Here is a 15243-nt window from a genome sequence, read left to right on the forward strand (position 1 = left end):
GTCTAAGCTGTCTAACCATATCTTTGTTGCTACATGATGAAATGTGGTTTTTACATTATGTTCTATTGTCACCATGAATGTGCATTGTCTATATCGCTGTACGTGTGTATGTATAAGCTTGTTTTTGAAACCAAAGCCAAGGCCTCTTGTAAACGATTATCGTTGAACCCTGTGTGAATTATGTATTTTCCCTTTTATGAATGTACCCTTTCCTGCCAGAGCCTTCGTTAAGGCTAGCAGTATATACCAAATAAAAAATAAATAAAATAAAATAAGTACGCATAAATAACAGGCACAGAAAACTCTGACCAAGCTATGAGCCGCATGAATCGCGTGTAGTGCAGAGATACACCAAGTCAAGACGTTTATGCTGAACAGCACCGCACTCTTTTGTTCGTTTTCTCTGCGCCGCTGTCGTGACTGAGCCTCAGAATGTCTCATGGCTTCAAGTTTTATGAACAAGGCCGTCCGAAGCTTTTGACTGTGAAAATGTGTGGGCCACACTCATTTATCGAAGGACAATGGTCATCTGGTACCAGTGGCTTCTGTTGTTCTTGGTGTGGGAAAGCACATCAGCAAGTGCTGATGAAACATCATAAATTATTAATTAGACAATTTCGGCAGCCTTTGGCTCAGTCATGCCACACTACACTTTTGCAGATAACTGAAATGCAGAGCTGAAGGTCGAGGTGACACAGGAAGACATTATCTGTGAGCAATGTGGAAAACATGAGATAACGGGAAACGAAATAATAGAAAAATGAATCGGATAATTTTTTTAGAAAGGCACAGTACAAGCGCACGTGGTGGTGCCGAAGATGGTTCCAGTATCCATTGCACATGGTGGATGGAGAGCAGGCAGTGAAGTAGCAAGTAGCAGCTCTATAATGGTGCACCTGCTGATTATGCAAGCACTCCATTGCTTACGGATTAACCTGCCTTGTCCCCACTTACAGCTGATTTACTATGTGCAGCAGGCAGGCTTTGGCCCATTCAGCCACAACATGCATCCTCGGTGCCTCACTTGTTGTTGACAAGCGAATAATGGAGGCGTAAGTGCAATGCCCACAGAGGGTGTAGGCTGCAAACTCAGTACGCGTTAGCACTTCAGAGGGTGGCAGCCCGCCACCCCTGCACACGCTAAGCACAAACGAAATCTGACAATACATTTTTGTTGAAAACAAGCTGCCAGAGTGAAGTTCTGAAGCAGAAAAGACTGTAGGCTGCAAACTCAGTACGCGTTAGCACTTCAGAGGGTGGCAGCCCGCCACCCCTGCACACGCTAAGCACAAACGAAATCTGACAATACATTTTTGTTGAAAACAAGCTGCCAGAGTGAAGTTCTGAAGCAGAAAAGAAATTAGAACTAGGTTTGCATACAATGCAAATTGATAGACAACCAGCAAAGGTAATGAAGCCAGCAGGCTCAACATGGCCCACTTTGGGCCCTAATATTTTGTAAATAAAGCAAATGAGGAAACATATTATCGCATCCACATTTAGCCCGACATAAGTAGATTTCCATGCAAAATTTTGTCAAAAATTTGAACTGGAGTTTTTTTTTTACTTTATCTTTTAAATTAGTTTTTTAGAAGAAGCTCATTTATTCAACTATTTTTTTCTTCCCTTGTCTTACATGTAGGAGGATGATATTTTGCATAAATGTTGCAAAGGGAAACATTCTATGTTTGACACCTTTTTCAAGTTTCTGTGTGAACTAGAAAAATGCGCAAAGACGAATTAGTTACAAACTTTCCCTGATTTGGGTCAGGTTTGGAATTTTTGAACATTCTTACCGTTTGTGGGTGGCAAAAAAATGCATGGAACTAATCTGCTGTGAAGCGTATTAAGATGAGCAGAAATGTTTTTCGATGCAATACTTTTAGTTTGCATTGAACTCTGCCATGAAATCGGAAAATATTGTGTAAGCAATAAGAGGACAATCGTGCCACCACCTTTTTATTCAAGTACCCTGAAGGCCCACATGGGCATCGTTTAGCGGTGTATCAATAAATCAGTGATAGTTACAGTACACACGTTTCAACAGATAATGCATGTTAAAATAAAAACAAGAATGCAAAAGGAAAAACAGGGAAGAAGAAAATAAAAAAACAAGAGCACTACAACGACACGTCCTAAACGTTGAAGATACCTATAGCATTAAAATCGGCGTTACACAAAATCAAGGTTACTTGGTTACTTCATACAAAGAAAAGGCTTGCTAAAAAAGGTACACATATCAGAAGATACTGCACGTAACAATGAAACCATACAACCAGAGAAATTTTTATGCAGTTCAAGGAATTTAACCTAAAACAAAGCCATTTAGGCAAGGAACATCAAAATATGATGAGGAAAAAAAGGGAAATAAAAACTTTTTCTTATTTTACATAAGAACATAGTGATGCCTATAACGAATGAGCAAAAGAATCCTATGTGAGTACGTTAAAATAATGTTTTACTTTTGCTAGGAAAGTCATCATGACTTAAAGCGGATACAATTTCATTTGGCAACATATTCCAGTGATATGTCACGAGAAAGAGGGGCGAGTTAGTGCAAGTTAGTGCGTGCAAGAACTGGCTGCACATTAAAGGGATGACCAAGGTGCGGGAAGATACGATAGGCGGGCCTGATGTGGAAAGCGCTGAAAAATGACCTGCAGTGATAAACTTGTGAAAATGGGAAAGAAGTCCTAATCAGTCTTCGATTTTCTAGACGGGAGATTTAGAGATATTTTAATGTTAGTGATACTAGAAGTTCATGAGTCATTTTTCATAATGAAGCGGGCCACTTTTCTTTGGACTGACTTGAGCTTGTTTATGAGGTACGACTGATGTAGACTCCAAATAAAAGATGCTTACTCCATTTTCGAACAAACCAGTGTCAAATAGACTAATAATTTAGTGGACTTGTTTGCCGAGTAAAGGCTAAGCCTAATGTAGCCAATGGTCTTACATGCACTACTAGTACTTTGATGTGTTGATTCCATGAAATGTTTGAAGATAAATGAATTCCCAAGTATTTTATCGTGTGTGCATGTGCAATACTAATGCCGTTTATCGAGCAATGGGTAAGCCTCGGGTTATACAGCCTTAGTTTTTGAAACATTTATGTATTTGCATTTGCCACTGCTTACACAAGTCAGTAATTTTCGTGAGGTCAGATTGCAAAGCGTCAGTGTCATTGACATATAGCAGGAATAAAATTGGTCCCAATACAAAGCCCTGTGGTACCCTGGATTTTACTAAATATCACAGAGAAGAAAATTCATTAGTAGCGACAATTTGGTACTGGTTAGTTAAAAAGTTACTAATCCAATTCATAGGCCTACTATTTATATCAAAATAGCGAAGTTTCATTACTACACGGTTATCAGCTACCTTGTCAAAAGCCTTGCAAAATCAATAAGTATGGTGTCTATTTGTGATGAGTTGCTAATAGCTTGGTACAGGTCAGAGACTAGCTCAAAAGAGTGACCCAGTTGGAACCAATGTTGGTTAATGAAGAGAAGATTTTGCTCTGTTAGGTATTTCATAATTGCTGATGACATAAAGTGTTCTAATAGTTTGCATGGAATACTGGTGAGTGAAATACGTCTGTAGTTAGTGACAGATGATGGGTCACCGGACTTAATGATTGGAATTATTTTAGCTATTTTCCATCCGTCAAATATTTTTTTGGCTTGCTCGGAACACTTATCGGGAATAAAATTTTCGGTTCCATGCAGTTTAAATATTCCTAAATGACATATAAAAAACATACAAAACAAGAATATCAAACGGACATGCATGTTTGATCTCTCGTGGAATTACCCAGTAATAGGTTTGTCGCTCGAACGGAAAATTGAGGTTAAAGTTCCTTTTTCTGAATTTCACATGAAAACTTCATTGCCAGTAGATCAGTTTCATGTCAAGGATATTAAACAATTTTTTTCATGTATGGACAGCCGAGGCTGAGTAAATGTTTTTAAAACTTGCCAAGTTTAGCCTTTTGATGTCAAGTTGTGATGTCGAGCTGAGCTGGTGAAGGAACTTGACGTTTGAACTGGTGAAGGAAGCTGACCTGGTGAAGAAAGCTGCACTGGTGAAGGCTTCACTCATCTATCATTTTTGCCTTTTTTCTGGTTGACCAAGCTTCTTCTCGTGGTAAGAGCTTTCCCTTTCCTTTCTTTCTTTTTGTATTGTAAAAGGGTAATCTACTGGTGCACCCCAAATAATTTTTTTATTTTTGGTGTCCCTTAAGGTTATTTTTTGAATTGTGAAAGCATTGAATTGAGGGTGAAAAGTGTAAAGTCAGATTCAATTTAACTGGTCACTTAAAGGGCAATTCCAGCATTTTTTCTATGTCCACTGATCTTAATAAAATTTGGATATACCTTCTCTTTTGCACTCTGATTATCTGTGCCAAACTATATGGCTACAAGTCATTTAGTTTTCCTGAGTCAGGAAATCGTCAATTAAGCAACGATCCTGACTCATGACATTTGTCACGTCAGAGACTACACCGCCATTGCCACTAAGATCGTTGCTTATTGCCACTGTCTAGTTTGAAAACTCTGTAAAGCTTCCTGTGTCTTCAGGAGACATCATCAGCTTCACTTCTTTGGCATTAGCACCAAGTGCACTGCGCGTTTACATTATGGTAGTGTAGGATCTGATGTCATTGATTCATCATGCCGTCACATGAAGCCGCTACCCATTTCAGTTTTGTTATCTCGTTTATTGGTTATTTAAAATTATTGATGAATTTCCAAGCAAACTGAATCACCCTACCAGTGACAGGACTGTGAATGCCATTTGAAAGTGACAATATCCTAATATGGTAAAAAAAAAAAACGCCAGTGTCGCCCTTTGACCCTGAAGTGGTGTTTGTTGAACCAAGTTTGGAAACTACTGCTCTAGGTGTTAACGCTTTAGCCACCAAAGGTCGGAGACCTACCTCGAGCCAGGGGAAGTGGGAGAACATGCGATGAACTCGCTCTGTGTTGTGTGCCTCGTTGACAAAGTCCAGCTCCAGTGGAAGGTTACGCTTGGTCTCCTCTGCCAGCCACATGAGCGAGAACTCTGGGAAGATCTTAGCCACAATGTTCACCAGCAGCTGCGAGAGAACAACAGAAAGACAAGATGCAGACAACTGTCTCGCAGTAACAGGAAATTTGGTTAAAGATTCCTATGCATATCTGCAAACTATTATCAAACTGTGTGTTTTCGTGCACTTCCACCATGATTCTTTCAACTTGCTCCCAAATTATTAGTTTCTAAAAGCTAGTTTCTAAAAACTGACAAAGAAGCTTAAGAACAATTTAACAACCGCACAGAGAGTGATGGAACAAAGAATGTTAGGCATAACGTTAAGAGACAGAAAGAGAGCAGTGCGGATCAGAGAGCAAAGAGGGATAGCTGATATTCCAATAGACAGTAAGAGAAAGAAATGGAGTTAGGCCGGTCATGTAATGCGTAGGTTAGATAACCGGTGGCCCATTGGGGCTACAAAATGGGTGCCAAGAGAAGAGAAGTGTAGATGAGGTGGGTTGATGAAATTAGGAAATTCACGGGCACCAGTTGGAATTGGTTGGCGCAGGACAGGGGTAATTGAAGATCGCAGAGAGAGGCCTTCGTCCTGTAGTGGTCATGAAATAGGATGATGATGATGACGATGATGATGATGATGAAGAAGAAGAAGAAGAAAAGCTTTCTGCTTGGCCACTACATATACGACACGTGTAGCAACACAGTAAAGTTTAACAGAAAGTATATACAATTGAGCGGGTTGATAACCCATACTTTCGATAGAGCAGCTCACTCAATCAGCAGACATACAGTCATTGTCAGCTCGTTTGTATTGGTCTTTGGATCATGTGTAAGCTGAAAGTTTAGTAGGTTCACTGGAATTCATCAGGCACAGACATGAGCCTACACGATCTCTGGCATGGAGCAATACGCCATACCGAGGATCTCGTAGACGATTTGGTCAGCTAGCTAATGGCTGCGAGGCCAATCTATAGGTGGCAGCACTGTCGCCACGTTAGCATAGCTAGGCAGGTGCCAGCATGCATGGAAATGTAAATGGTGCCATTTTGCTATTAGCGATGTAAGTCGATTGTCCACTAATGAACGAGCTGACTGCAGTAAACTGATAACATGCTGTGGTGTAATGCCAAATTCTGCATGAAAAGTGCAGAATGCTTTTATTATATGTGAAAGAAGCGCAAACTGTCATTCAACTAAGGACTGTCACTTAGGAACACAGCCTGTGTTTCGGCACTTCCTTGATTCTTATGTGAGTATTAGTCTTGTGTTCTGCCTACAAAAAAAAGGTATACTGGGTGTGACAGCGTGGTTGCAGAATCGCCATAATGGTACAAACATTATTTTCACCACAGTAACATTGTGGTATACTAAATGTACCATTTTTACTCGAATATAGGTAGAACACGAATATAGGTTGATCCCTATATATTAAACTCACCAAGCAATAAAAAAAATAATAATTTGAAGATAAGTTGACCAACATATTTTTAGAAAAATGTAAGCTTTGCTACTAAATCTCCCTAGTCAATACCACAAGCTGCATCCTCGTCGCAAATAATGGAGAAGTCTTTATCGAGCGCTTCGCAAGTGTCCTCAGCACCTCAAACAACCTCACCCTCTGGGCCGTCGAGTGTGTTGGATATGCGACATTTCTTAAAGCCAGTCTCGATAATCTCCAGACTGACCTTACAGGAAACACGACAAACTCTATTAGCTTCGTGCTATTGCTAGCTTTGTTCTTGGAACACAGTCGACGTCGGTTAATTCGACCCTGATGAGACCTTCGAAATCAATGGAATTATCCGGCGAGTCGAATTAAACAAGATGTAGAGAAAACGTCAGAGCACATCATTGATTGATTTGGCAGTATTTTCCTGATTCTAACTTGCCCCACAATCAAACACTCACCTGATTTTTATGTGTCAAATGCAGAAAACTAACCTAGAGATAACTTTAAAACTCCCAAACAAAGTAGCACTCTAACACACAACCGATTTTATAGCGAGAAAAATGGGCAAGGGTCTTAAATGTGTTTCACCATGGCGACTGGTTTCCTTCCATCACGTTCACCTCAATATATCCGTTATGCGGTAAAGCATAGAAATGCCATGAAGGCGGTCTTGGATTTTACAGATGACAACTTTGGGCCCAATTTTCTTGAAAAAATAAAGAAGAGAGAGAGGCTTGCATTAGAATCAGGTAAATGTAATCAGACATGGTGAGCTACAGTTATTGCTTGAAAATATTCCCACGGCAGGCTGGAAAAAGGCGTTTTTGACAAGAAATATGCATGTTCATAGTCCTCTGAGCTGCGCCGAGACAGATGCTACTGCTAAAGGGGTCGCTATTGCAGCCACCACAGGGGTCAGGAGCATGCATGCCATTTCATCGAGTTTGAATTATTGGGCGAAGGTCATTTTTAGGACTGAAATAACGCAAGTTCTGGCTCATAAAAATGCATGAACACAAGCCAGGACCTTTGTTCAGGATTGTATTAACTGGAGTTGAATTAACAGAAATGTACTATGTATATAGGTCAATAGCTCATTTTAGGTAACAGTTTCGAAAATGTAACAGTTTCGAAAATAAAGGTCGACATATATTCAAATAAATATAGTCATTTACATTTTGGGGTTGTGGTTTTTTACAATTATTTTGGTCGACTTGCATTTAAGAAATGTCTTTTTTTCTTTTTCTGACATTCCATACTTGAGGGCTTGGCTTAGAATCATTCAGCGAAATTAACTAAATACGCTAGCACCGTTTCTCATACTTAAAGGGCCCCTGAAACGGTTCAGACAAATTTTGTAGGCGCGTAGGGTACAGCTTAAGTAGAACATTCGCACCACAATTTAAGTGAAGCGTTACGTATTAATGGAGCTGCAAGCGATTAGAAGTCACCCTCCTCCTTAGCTATGCTTTTCCTCCTCAACTCGCTCGCCGAGCAAGCGGCGCTAAGCTCCGCCTTCACTGGTTCAGCGTCACGATGCAACGTCACATCGTTCACTTCCGGTTGTTTAGGAGCACGCCCCCTCCTGCGCGAGACCTCTCCGCTAGCCGCTTGGCCGTCGACCGAGAGCTATCGAAGCAGCGTGCGTTGCGAGCATTCTGTCGTAGCGCCGAACGTGTCCGATACTCCGCTAAAAACAGGCAAGCTGGTCATTTCGGCAAATGACTGGAGGCATAAACTCAAGCTGATGAAGGAACTTTAGCGTAGACGTACGTGAGCGGCCTGATCGGTCTGCATCCTTCCTCCGTGGTCTGCATGGTCCAGACACTTGCTGGCGCAGCGCTTAACCAGTCAAACAAAGCGCTAATATTGCTCTAACCAAGTGTAAAGCATTTTAAACATTTATAAATCAACATGTTGATGATTACACTCCTGCGAAAAATACACACCAGCAGCAAAGAATACACTTCGTTGCTGCTACTGTGTATGGTTGAGCTCTGTGCCACCAGGTGGCTGCACCGTGCAGACCGTTCACATTTTCCCTTCTGCTCATCTCGTGGCTCATCCCGGCACAGTCAAGCGGCCAGACCCTGTACCCTTGCGCTTGCGTTTGCCCTAATACTGGACTCGCGGTTTGCAGGTCGCTAGGTTTGCAATCCACAAGGCAACAAAGTCGAATCATAGCGCTCGCGAAAAGACTGAGACCGACTCTGACCGCGGAGCTCTCGTCAAAATGGAGTACGTTGTAACACAAGCAGACGACACTTGCTGTGTGCCGGAAGTGCTGAAGTGTACTAAAAAACTATTCTTGTGTATTCTCTTTAAGTTATTTTCTTTTTACAAAAACAAAGTAACTAACATTCCAACTATTACGAGCATCATTTGTTCCCCATAAAGCTGGAAAAATTATCGACCACGCGCCCTGGTCAGCCAATCAGATAGCTCGCCCATGTGACGTAATATGGGTTATTTGCATCATATGGGTAGGGGCGGCTTAAAATTCCGCCGAGCAGTGCGCTGCGATCGGCAGCGATGTGTATTTTTAAAACCTTATAATAAATTACAGGCTTTACGCAGAGCACTTAGATGCATCAATTAATGATCAGAAGAACCTACTCTAACGACTCAGTACGTTTGTAGAAAATCGCCAAAATCGTTTCAGGGTCCCTTTAACATACAAAAGGTCACTGACCATCTTCAACTACGTTGTACTTGATTTTTCCTTGTACAGTACATGTTGTTTGTATTTACATGCACGTATGTATGTGTACATATGTAGGCATTATAGTGTGTGTATACATGTGTGCGCATACATGAATATGTATACTATGTATGTGTACATATATGCGCCCTTATGTTACTTGAACGAGTGTAAATTCGAATCTTGTGCCCACCCGGCCCTTATGTAATACCCCTGAAATTGGGGGTCTTTAAGGAAAATAAACTGAACTGAACTGAGCACATGTTTGTGGGCATACACACCTCCATGGTGGCCATATCGATGAGGGAGTTTCCCAGCACAGCAGGGTGTTGCACTTTGACAGCCACTGTCTCACCAGAGGAACGCAAGGTGGCATGGTGGACCTGAGCCAGGGATGCAGCCCCAATAGGCTGCTCCGAGAAAGTGGAGAACACTTCCTCCGGCTGTCTTACAGTCCACGAGAGAGCAAGAACAAGGGGGGGGGGGGGGGGGCACAGTTAGAGGACAGAATAGCACCATGCACAGTGCAGGAGATGATAGAAAAAATCACGGCCTATATTTACAAAAACACCATTAGAGCATTCCCTTAGTGAAAGGCTTTTCTCATGCCAATCATGATAGCGATAGGTGTGATAACGAGACCACTTGGCATTGGCCAGTCTTAGACGTCATGTGCTTAAACAAAAGTTTTTTGTATATTGTCGCAACGTAAAAATAAAGAACAGGGTTGTAGAGCACTATGTAGGAGGCACAGCAGCAGGTCACTTTCTTAATACTAGGCGCAACCATGACTTTTTCTTCATTGCGCCTCAATAAAAATGCTCATGCACACTCACATTGTCCTCTTTTTCATCGGAGTATAGGTGCAGCATGTGCGTCTCTCCGAAGGAAGCATCATTGCAATGTGTAACTTAAGCGTATAGGGCAGTGTACAACAGCACAGAGCACACAACAACAAATGAAAAAAAAAAGTTAGTTTGACAGGTAAGCCTTTATTCGTACCACATGTGCCACTTCAGGTATGTGCTTACGGCGACTGGAGATATTGTCACTGTCAGGAATGACCTCGTAATTCACATTGCTGAGGCGGTGGATCACTGTGAACGGTCCAAAGTACCGTCTCAGCAGTTTTTCGGAAAGTCCACAACGGTGTATCGCTATCTAGACCCATACTTTGTCACCGGGAGTGTACAAAACAGATCTGGTCAAGGATTCATCTCAAAATTTTTTGTGCGCAAACAAACAGGCACGAAGAATAGGAGCAACACAAGGACGAGCGCTTTCTAACTAGCTTTATTTTTGAAGAACCACCTGCTTAAATACCCACAGATCTGCGCAATCTAGTCAACAGAGCACGTCTACAGGTACAAGGGTACAGGTACAAAACAAGAGTACAGTACAAGGTGGCAGGATCATGGCTGAATGGTCACATCGTCGGCAATTCGCAAACAGTCGTGTTGCCCATCATTCAATGTGCCGGCATATGGGCTAGCAGAAAACGTTGCTATATGTTTCAGAATGTTTATTTATTTATTTATTTTGAAAGGGGTTTTATTGCAGCTCATACGCGGGATCGCAAGTAGCGCTTGATCACGAGTCCTAGGCATTCGCATCAGCAGCCCGAGCTCGGGCTGTGGGCGGTGGGCGCCGAGCTAAGATGCGTTGTTTCCGTAGCTCGTCAAAACTTTGGTACAAATTGATAACTTCAGCCACGGTGCACAGATCCTTCGCTAGCAACATTTGAAAGGTGTCCTCATCAATGCCTTTCATAATGTGTTTTATCTTGTCCTGTTCTGACATTGACGAATTCACGCGTTTACACAGGTCAATGACATCTTCGATGTAACTTGTGAATGTTTCAGCGTGATGCTGCGCATGCCCCCGTAAGCGTTGTTCTGCGCGAAGCTTGCGCACAGCAAGGCGCCCGAACACTTCTGCGAAACTTGTTTTGAATGTGCTCCATGTTGCGAAATCGTGTTCGTGGTTTTGGAATTAGAGGTTCGTGACGCCGGTTAAGTAAAACAGTATGTTGTGCAACTTGGTGACGTCGTCCCACTTGTTATGCTGGCCCACCCTTTCGTAAGATGACAACCAATCCTCCACGTCATGATCATCGGTGCCGCTAAAGACGGCAGGATCACGCTGGCGCAACACACCGGAACGATGACCGCCGGAGGCTGTGGTGCATCTTGCTGGGTGGTTTCCTCAGGCACCGTCGCAGCAGTAGGTAGCGTCCGGCTTCGGAGTTCCAGTTTCCGAGGTCTACTCCGCACCTCCACCAAATGAAAGGGGGTTTATTGCAGCTCGTACGGGAGATCGCAAGTAGCACTTGATCGCGAGTCCTAGGGCGTTTGCATCAGCAGCCCGAGCTCGGGTCTCGCGCCGCAGCGGTGGCAGTCCGCACAGCGCCACATGCATATTGCCCACTACAATCAGCAGCCCGAGCTCGGGTCTCGTGCCGCAGCGGTGGCAGTCCGGACTGCACACCGCCACATGCATATTGCCCACTACAATTTATATATATATTTATTTATTTATCATACCCTCAGGGCCAGAGGCATTATAGAGGGGAGTGGTACAAAAAAAAAATGTGGAACATAGAAAGTATACAAAATGCAGAGATTACTATGAATAAAACACAATGCTAGAATACAAGACGTTTCTTTCTATATAATGTTAGCTGTTGTGTCACAAAAAAGAAGTTCCTGGTTACAGTGAACTTGGAGGGTGATCTTAAGGTCAGCGAATCTATTAAAACCAACAGAGCCGAGGTGGCTGAGGAACAGGCCATTGCACTCGCAATGGCTTCCTCCACATTGGCCACGATAATAGTCAGCTATCCCAACTTTACCGCAGGTGCAATGGGCCAATATGACAGATGAAAGGACCGCTGACAATGTGACTCTAGTAGCCAGCACCGACAGTAAAGAGCAGGCATCGTACATTTCGTTTCATTGTGAGGTTCGCCAGGATTTGCCAGATGTCAAAGATTATAAAACCTGCAGGGCCGCAGCAAGTTCACACGACACTCCCACCTTGTTTATTTGCCATCCACACCAATACATACAACCAAGTGATGACACTTCCGCGCCTGCCCTGTAAATCCAAAGCTAGTCTTCTGATGAGTTGCTTGAAGATACAAAAACAAAAGATAGTGACAGCGACGTTTAACTTCGTGAACGTGGGTTACGCCCAAGCATGTGGACACCGTGACGTGCATAGCAAGCACTACGGCGTCAAAAGACAAATGGAAAGGGCGCAAACACGGTCATGCCCATTGATCTCGACAGTGCAATGCCTGGTGTGCCACAGGGAATGTGGAAGTGCTACAGATGCAAAGAAGAGACAATGTGAACATGCACCATGAGCACCATTGAAGTACGTTGAAGCGTAAATGGAAAGGGCGCAAACGTGGTGATTCTCTTCTCTGCCTCCAGGTGCCTTCCTCCTTTGGCTTCTTGCTTCCCTCGTGACTTCATACATAATCTTGTGGATTCCGATTACTCTTACGTAAAAAAAAGGAGAAAAAAAGCCCTATGTGTGTATGCAAATTGCATTGGTAACAGGAGACCGCCATTCCAAGTGTAGTGCAGCTGCTGCGATTAGATCTGCATAGATTAGGCACCAAACCATAGCTTTAGTCGATGACACCCGATGCAGAAGCACCGATCAGGCCTAATGGCCAAGACAAGCCAGCCGTGAATAAAACTTGTTGCCAGCCGATGTGGTAACCGGTTGCAAGCCACCGCAGAATAGTTGCTGCTAGTATGGTTGCCACTAGTATGTGTGGGTTAGATTGATGGCTGAAGCAGCGTGAAAAGTTCAATCTGCGTGCCTATAGGCGCCTAATCGGCCCAATCTATACACTTTACGAAACAGGCACTGCTTCTATTGCCGTCCCCTCTTCCCATGCTGCGTTATAAGTTTAATTGGTCCTGTCAACCTGGACGAACCTTGTACCTATAAAGGCGGCCCCGGCCAATGCACTGCTGTTCTGCAAATTGTGGCGTTCAGACGCTGAGTGCACGATCCCTGTATCGGGCCGACATCGGGCCAACACTGGGGGAGCATCCAGGGTGACGAAGTCCACTACTGTGTCAGGCAGGGCAGCCTGTCCACGGCACCTTCGGTGCTCATGTTGTGCCAAAAACAAAGCGAAACACTCGCTTCAGCGACATCGAGCAGGAGGGGCTCAGCAGTGCTTGTGACATGTTGTACTGTGCAAGTCTCTACAGTGAATATAATGAATATTCGAGAAATCAAACAGTAGTTATAAGATACTCAAATCAAATTATTCAAACGTTCACTATTCGATTTTATTCGGTGATGTTCAATATACACACACCTCGACTTACAACGGTGTTACGCACTATGCCACAGGCACTGCTAAACAGATAGTTAAAAATACTTATCGTGACAGGGTTAGCCAAGATATCATGGTTGCACGCCTTTCAGTGGTTATACTCTTTGCCGAGCCCGCCTCCACACTTCCGTGCATTTTCAATGCTTATCCAAATATGCACAACCGCAATCGTGCTGAGGCCGGAATCATTGGTAGACCCATCTCTGCACTTTCAGAGAAAGTGGAAGATAGTGTCACCTGGTAGTGACGGTGAAAAAAGCAAAATGGTGAATGGCGAAACTGGCGTTTTCTTGGGCGAACTTGTGCCCACAAAAGTAAGTTACACTCAAAGGACAGCAATAGCGGCGAACATGACCGGCGGTCGTCAAAATCTGGTCAGCAGGTCAAGCGTGTCAACTTTTATATATCAGTCTTCGAATGTTCCAGAGTAATAGCTGCGACCCGCGTGTCTCCCACAAATTCGTGTCGTGCGATGAAATCAGATTACCCAAGGTTCAGTGACAACAGACAGCGAATAGAACCATCAATAACTTTCAAGAAACTTCCAATACATGCAGATGCATCCTGCACTGTGTGATAACATGTGTTAGATGGTGAAGCGTGGTTGCCCAATAAAGATAAACAAGTACACATGTCAATAGTTTGCGGCACAGTATGGGAAATTTATTTTTACTACTTGTGGAATAAGGAACTTGTTTTCTGGAGAATCCACTATTCCAGACTCCTGATTATTCTGACTTTTAAGCAGCGCCTGTTGAGTCGAATTATATATGGATGACTGTACAGTATATATAGTAATTTACTACCAAATCAAATTAGTCGAACATTCACTATTCAGTCTGTATTCATATATTCCAACTATTCACACACCTCATCCCCAGCTCCTGGCATCTAATAAGAGGCCCAGCTCACAGAAGTCCAAATCTCATTGGTGAAGCACGCAATTAAGTTCAGTCACTCAGATACCATAGTACTATTACCATGACACGACTTTCATTTGAGAAGTTGGTACAAGGTAGACTTTCCTTTCACCTTACAAGACATGGCAAACCAGTGTGACTCTGGTGATTTTAAGGACCAGCTGCTACTTAAGCATATGCTCGTTGAACAGGCCTCTAACATGGCTGTGAGAGCACTTGCTTGTTGAAGAACCCTCACCCATCTTCAACAAGGCAGTGAAAATCATCAACTATGCCAAATACATACAGTGTCCATTCCAAAAATGCACAAGTTCAGAGAGCTTGTACAGCTTAACACCACTGCACTTTGTCAGCGTTCCAGGGAGTCCTCTGACACGTTGCAAGTCTTCACACCGCCTCCCAGCATGCAAGCCTCACTGGCAAAGCATGTCTCCATTGAGCATCCAGAACACCACCACATGATCATCCTACACATTGGCTAGCTTTTTCAACTGTGACTACGAATACGCTCCAAGCCACAATAGCATAGCACACAAGACCTACTTTGAGAACTCCAAGTGGGGATAATCCACTGGGTAACATGTAGTCCTTTCTTACTCTTGCCATGTCGCAAGCAAATCGCCAAACAGGTCACCCAGGTTCTTTCAATTGCTTTAGTCACCTCGTGATGGATCAATGGCTGAGGAAGTTGGCCAGTTGCAACTGGCTCTACTACTACCAATAATTTATGCCGATGTTGAGGTAAGCCCCTCCTTGTCAGCCAGGTATCTTGCAAAAG

General features: G+C 43.2%; 1 protein-coding gene across 3 annotated transcripts in view; it reads right to left on the minus strand.

The window, feature by feature from the left end:
* Window positions 1–15243, minus strand: part of Adck1 (aarF domain containing kinase 1) — a 103882-nt gene that overhangs the window by 48919 nt on the left and 39720 nt on the right. For 2 of the 3 annotated variants that reach the window (XM_065441539.2, XM_065441538.2), the window contains 2 exons: window positions 9464–9625; window positions 4940–5098 (listed from right to left, as the gene is read on the minus strand). In XM_065441539.2, the coding sequence (XP_065297611.2) occupies window positions 4940–5098; window positions 9464–9625 (321 nt within the window). The remainder of the gene's footprint in view (window positions 1–4939; window positions 5099–9463; window positions 9626–15243) is intronic. The other variant, XM_065441540.2, reaches the window with a different exon arrangement.

This window comes from Dermacentor albipictus, chromosome 7, assembly GCF_038994185.2.
Source record: "Dermacentor albipictus isolate Rhodes 1998 colony chromosome 7, USDA_Dalb.pri_finalv2, whole genome shotgun sequence".
NCBI lineage: Eukaryota > Metazoa > Arthropoda > Arachnida > Ixodida > Ixodidae > Dermacentor > Dermacentor albipictus.